General features: G+C 40.1%; 1 protein-coding gene and 1 pseudogene across 1 annotated transcript in view; both read left to right on the forward strand.

The window, feature by feature from the left end:
* The window catches only part of SOHLH2 (spermatogenesis and oogenesis specific basic helix-loop-helix 2), a gene marked incomplete at its 5' end in the record, with an annotated part of 88,586 nt that extends 82,605 nt beyond the window's left edge, over positions 1-5,981 (forward strand). The window contains one exon of the mRNA XM_005882198.2: positions 5,795-5,981. Coding sequence (XP_005882260.1) covers positions 5,795-5,818 — 24 coding nt within the window. The remainder of the gene's footprint in view (positions 1-5,794) is intronic.
* On the forward strand, positions 1,521-1,926 carry LOC106724058 (annotated as a pseudogene).
* Positions 5,982-6,782: the final 801 nt, after the last annotated feature.

A 6,782-nucleotide genomic window follows, 5' to 3' on the forward strand; every position in this document is an offset into this window, starting at 1 on the left:
GAGACAAAGAAACAGGTCACAAATGACAGAAATGGAGGAAAGCAAACTACTGGATATAGAGTTCAAAACCACGGTTATAAGGTTTTTCAAGAATTTTCTAGAAACCGCCGATAAATTTAGTGAGACCCTCAATAAATCCAGTGAGACCCTCGAGGTTATGAAAAAGGACCAAATAGAAATTAAGCATACACTGACTGAAATAAAGAATATTATACAGAGATCCAACAGCAGACTAGAGGATCGCAAGATGAAGACACCACAAAGAAAGAGAATTACAGGCCAATATCCCTGATGAACATAGATGCTAAAATCCTCAACAAAATTCTAGCAAACCGGATCCAGCATTACATTAGAAAGATCATACACCATGACCAGGTGGGATTTATTCCAGGAATGCAAGGCTGGTACAGTATCCACAAATCAATAAACGTGATACATCACATAAACAAGTTGAGAGACAAAAATCACATAATCATATCAATTGATGCAGAAAAGGCATTTGACAAAGTCCAAAACCCTTTCTTGATAAAAACTCTCAGCAAAGTGGGAATAGAGGGATCATACCTCAACATAATAAAAGCCTTATATGACAAACCTACAGCCAACATCATACTCAATGGGCAAAAACTAAAACCATTTCCCCTAAGAACAGGAACAAGACAGGGATGTCTGCTTTCACCACTCTTATTCAACATAGTACTGGAAGTTCTAGCCACAGTGATCAGACAAGAAGAAAAAATAAAAGGCATCCAAATTGGAAAGAAGTAAAACTCATTATTCACAGATGACATATACATTGAAAAACCTAAGGACTCCACCAAAAAACTACTAGATTTAATAAATTTATTTAGCAATGTATCAGGATACGTAATGAACACTCAAAAATTGGCTTTTTAAAAATCCTATCCTAATATATAAAAGGCCAGGGTTTTAACCACTGATCACTAGCCAAGGCTGACCAACCCTGAAGTCCTTCAGTCAGCACTGGGTTGCCGTGGTGACCCAGCACTGACTGCCCAAGGGGCTGAGACCCAGAGAGAGAGCTAGGGTCTGATTCCCAGTCTCAGTGGCAGCTGTTGATCAGTACTTGCCTCTTTCTTTCTCTCCCTCTTTCTTTCTGAGCTTTGCCAGCAGCTGAGCTTTTCTTTCTCTCCTGGCCTCTGAGGGGGGTGCTGTTCAGCCCCGCCGCTCTGATCAGGCCCTCAGATAGGCCTGGATATGCTGACTGGCATAGGAACCGACCAATCAGAACCAAATGTGGGTGCTGTGAAGAACCAATGGCTGTCTAGGAGGCGAAGCTTTTGACACTGACTGGCATAGGAACTGACCAATCAGAACCAAATCTGGGTGCTGTGGGGAGCCAATGGCTGCTTAGGAGGTGGAGCTTCTGATGCTGACTGGCATAGAAACCGACCAATCAGAACCAAATCTGGGTGCTGTGGGGAGCCAATGGCTGCCTAGGAGGCAGAGGTTTTGATGTTGACTGGCATAGAAACTGACCAATCACTTTTTCCCTGCTTATAGCTCTCGCAGACATGGTGAACATTCTTAAAACCCACCGAACTTTCTGTAAGAAGTGTGGCAAGCATCAACCCCACAAAGTAACACAGTACAAGAAGGGCAAGGATTCTCTGTATGCACAGGAAAAGCGGCATTATGACAGAAAGCAAAGTGGCTATGGTAGGCAGACTAAGCTGATTTTCTGAAAAAAAAAAAAAGGCTAAAACTACAAAGAAGATTGTGCTGAGGCTTGAATGCATTGAGTCTAACTGCAGATCTAAGAGAATGCTGGCTATTAAGAGATGCAAGCATTTTGAATTGGGAGGAGATAAGAAGAGAAAGGGCCAAGTGATCCAGTTCTAAGCTTCATATTCTGTTTGATTATATGACAATAAAATCATGGTATGTTCAAAAAAAAAAAAGAAAGAAAGAAAGGAAGAAAGAAAGAAAGAAAGAAGAAAGAAAGAAAAGAAACCGACCAAGCAGAACCAAATCTGGATGCTGTGGGGAGCCAATGGCTGCCTAGCAGGTGGAGCTTTTGATGCTGACTGGCATTGAAACTGACAAATCAGAACCAAAATGGCCAGGAGAGGCGGGCAGTTGGTGGCGAGATCAGCCCAGCAGGAGAGGGCAGTTAGGAGCAATCAGGCAGGCAGACAGGTGAGCAACTAGGAGCCAGCGGTTCCAGATTGCGAGAGGGATGTCTGGCTGCCTGTTTAGGCCTGATCCCACAGGCAACAGGCCTAAACTGGCAGTCGGACATCGGGCCTAAACTGGCAGTCAAACATCCCCCAAGGGGTCCCCAATTGGAGAGGGTGCAGACTGGGCTGAGGGAACCACCCCCTCCATGCACGAAATTCGTGCACTGGGCCTCTAATATAATAAATAAAAGCCTAATATGCAAATTGACCGAATGGTGGAATGACCGGTGGAACGACCAGTCACTGTGATGTGCACTGACCACCAGGAGGCAGCACTCAATGCCAGAGATGCCCCCAGCCTACAGGCTCCAGGTCAGCCAAGGCGGGTGCCAGCTGGGGCCCCCTGATCATCCCGCCAGTTGCCCTGCAGAGGGAGGCAACCAGCAGCGGCAGTGGGGCAATCAAGGGGTGGAGCCGGCCGGAGAGTGGGTGGCACCACCTACCGATCACCCCGCCAGTCGCCTCCCACAGAGGGAGGTGACCGGTGGCCGTGGCGGGGGGACATGGCTGGTGAGTGGTTGGTACCAGGCTGGCCAAGGCGTGCCAGCAGGGGCCACCAATTGCTCCACCGGTTGCCCCACAGATAGGCCCTGATCGCCAGCCAGGCCTAGGGACCCTACCTGTGCACGAATATCATGCACCAGGCCTCTAGTACACCAATAATGAAATTTCAGGAAGAAAAACTAAACAAACTAAACAATCCCTTTTACCATTGCAGTAAAAAATTAAGACACTTAGGAATAAAGTTAACCAAGGAGTTAAAAGACTTGTACTCAGAAAAGTACAGGATATTGAAAAAATATATAGAGGAAGATATAGTGTGTTCATGGATTGGTAGAATTAGCATTATTTTTATTTTAAATATATTTTATTGATTTTTTACAGAGAGGAAGGGAGAGGGATAGAGAGTCAGAAACATCGATGAGAGAGAAACATCGATCAGCTGCCTCCTGCACACCCCCCACTGGGGACGTGCCCGCAACCAAGGTACATGCCCTTGACCGGAATAGAACCCGGGACCCTTTAGTCCACAGGCCGACGCTCTATCCACTGTTCCAAACTGGTCAGGGCTAGAATTAACATTATTAAAATGTGCATACTACCCAAGGCAATCTACATATTCAATGCAATCCCTATTAAAATGTCAATGGCATATTTCACAGATCTAGAACAAATGCTCTAAAAATTTATATGGAACCATAAAAGATCCCAAATAGCCACAAAAATCTTGAGAAATAAGCACAAAGTTGGGGGGATCACAATACCAAATATCAAATTATACTACAAAGCCACTGTAATCAAAACAGCCTGGTACTGGCATAAGAACAGGCATATAAGTCAGTGGAAAAGAACAGAGACCCCAGAAATCAGCCCAAGCCATTATTCTCAATTAATATTTGACAAAGGAGGCAATAGCATACCATGGAGTCAAGACCGTCTCTTCAATAAATGGTGTTGGGGAAATTGGACAGATACATGCAAAAAATTGAAACTAGCCCATCAACTTACAACATACACAAGAATAAACTCAAAATGAATAAAAGACTTAAATGTACTTTGTGAAACCATAACAATCCTAGGAAAAAAATGTAGGCAGCAAAATATCAGACATCTCTCATAGTAATGTTTACCAATATATCTCCAAGGGCAAAGGAAAAAAAGGACAAAATAAACAAATGGGACTACATCATAGGAAAAAGCTTCTGCATAGCAAAAGAAACCATCAGCAAAATGAAAAGGGGGGCCACTCTATGGAAGAACATATTTGGCAATGATACACCTGATAAAGGATTAATCTTCAAAATATATAAGGAACTCATACAACTTAAGAAAAGGAAGACGAACAATCCATTTAAAAATGGGAAAGGGCCTGAATAGACACTTTTCCAAAGTGGACATCCAGATACATATGAAAAAATGCTCAATGTCACTAATTGCTAGAGAGATGCAAATTAAAACAACAATGAGGTATCAGCTCATACCTATCAGAGTGGCTGTCATCAATAAACTAAAAAATGACAAGTGCTGGTGAGGTCATGGAGAAAAGGGAACCCTTGAACACTGTTGGAGAGAATGCAGATTGGTGCAGCTACTGTAGAAAGCAGTATGGAGTTACCTCAAAAAATTAAAAATGGGACTACCATTTGACCCACTTCTAGGAATATATCCCAAGAAACCAAAAATGCCAATCAGAAAGAAAGTATGCACACCTACTGGTATATTCATAGCACAATTTACAATAGCTAGGATCTGGAAACAGCCCATGTGCCCATCAGTAGATGAGTGGATAAAAAAGCAATGGTAGCCCTGACCGGTTTGGCTCAGTGGATGGAGCGTCGGCCTGTGGACTCAAGGGCCCCAGGTTCGATTCCGGTCAAGGGCATGTACCTTGGTTGTAGGCACATCCCCAGTGGGGAGTGTGCAGGAGGCAGCTGATCGATGTTTCTCTCTCATCGATGTTTCTAACTCTCTATCCCTCTCCCTTCCTCTCTGTAAAATATCAATAAAAAATATATATTTTTTAAAAAACAATGGTACATTTATACCATGGAATACTATGCAGCAGTAAAAAAAAAAAAAGAATCTCTTACCCTTTGAGACAGCATGAAGGGATCTGGAGAGTATTATGTTAAGTAAAATAAGCCAGTCAGAGAAAGACAAGTATCTCATGATCTCATATGTGGAATCTAATAAAATAAATTTATGGACCAAATAGGTCCAGTGGCACAGAAGCATGGAACAGACTGATTAATCTTATAGGGAAGGCACAGGTGGGTGGGTAAGTGGGGAGAGATTAAACAAATTGTATGCAAATTTGCATAGCCCATGGACACAGACAATAGTTTGGTGAACGCCTAGATGGGGGTGTGCAGGGTGGAGGAGGCCAATGGGGTTAAAAATGGACATCTGTAATATTTTCAACAATAAAGATAAAATTTTAAATGTACTTCTGATAACCTTAAAATAGTTGCTAATACTTTTGCATAATAATAATAGCCATCATGTTTTGAGTGCTCAATAATTAAATAATTTGTCAAATGCTTTATGTCCTTAATATATATAATTTAATGACTCTGAAAAAATCCTTTGAGGTAAGTACTATTATTATTTCCAAATGACATCTATGAAATGGAAATCATAGTGACCTTGCCAAAAAGTTTATGAGAAACATATCCAGAGAATTATAAAGAAATTTTAACATATGAAGTATCTGCAAATATAATACTCTGGCTAATGATCATCAGTGTACCAACAGGAAAACCAGAGTAAATGAAAAAAGGGTTGCAACATTATTGTTTTATTGTTGACCTATACTTACTGAATGTAGTTTTTGTTGTAAGAAAAAGTTTAATTTTAAACTGATAAGAACAGATACTACACTTGATCTTAGCCAAAAGGCCGAGAAGCAATAAATTTAATAATAGTAAGTAATACATATTTTAAAACCTGTGGGATTATGCATCAGAATATTTCACATGGTTTTAAAAATCAATTCATATTGCTTTAGGTAGGACATAGAAAACATATTTATGAAGTATGAGTAAGAACAAGCCAGGATTCAATTAATGTGGGTCTTTTTTTCTCCTTTGCAGCAACAGTTCTGGGCCCATCAATAGCATGTTTGAAATTGACATTCTAGACCACCTTTTGGGTGCAATTTGATCACCCAGGAAGAATGGAACAAAGAATGATCTTGAAAGCTACATCCAAAGACCTAATTTCAAGAGTGCATTGTATGTCTTGCCATAAATGTGCTAAAAGTTTCTGCAGATATAAAAATGGCAGCAAAAGTGGTAGCCATATGCTTTCCCTTACCCAGAGAGTTACAAGAACAAATGGCCTAGATGACCTACACTGTTTTTCTCCTCAAAAAATATTCCACATTTTATGAAACTAGTATACTATAAAGAAGATCCACATAAGCTTGATAAAGTGATATGATTGGGGAGGTGCATGGATACTGGTGTTACTGAAGACACAGATATAGCAAGTTGATTATTTCTAGTTTTACTGAATTATTGTCACTTATTTCTAGGTGTGTGTTTGTTTTGTTTTTTGTTTGTTTGCTTTTGGTAGATTTGATATTTAGAGTTTCCTTTGTTATTCACCATTCACTAAGATATCATAGTTTGAGAGAGGTGTTTACCTTCCCACTTGACTATTGAGTAAATTGATGTGTTTGTTTTTGCATCTCATAATCCCTTGGATGAAATAATAACTAATAGGTAATTTTTTTCTTAGAATCTTTTATTACACATCAGCAAGTATTTTGTTGTTGTTGTTTGTTTTCAATTTCCTCCTCTCTATTTGGCATTAGAAAAGGCTATTGAAAATAAGGGAGAAATGTTTTTGTTTCATATTTCCTTGAAATGTTCTTATGCTTAATATGTTTTATAATTAAATATTCAGTTTAGACCCTGAAAATGGTAACCCATTTTTGATTTGTTTAATAAATATGTGTTTCCACTTTTAGCAGTACTATGTAGGGAATTTAACTTTGTGTGAAAAAGACTGTGTGAATGAGGTTAAAACTCTTAGAGTTCACAATGGTAGACCCTGGAATTGTATAGCAATGTATAT

Source organism: Myotis brandtii, unplaced genomic scaffold (assembly GCF_000412655.1).
Source record: "Myotis brandtii unplaced genomic scaffold, ASM41265v1 scaffold7, whole genome shotgun sequence".
NCBI classification, from domain to species: domain Eukaryota; kingdom Metazoa; phylum Chordata; class Mammalia; order Chiroptera; family Vespertilionidae; genus Myotis; species Myotis brandtii.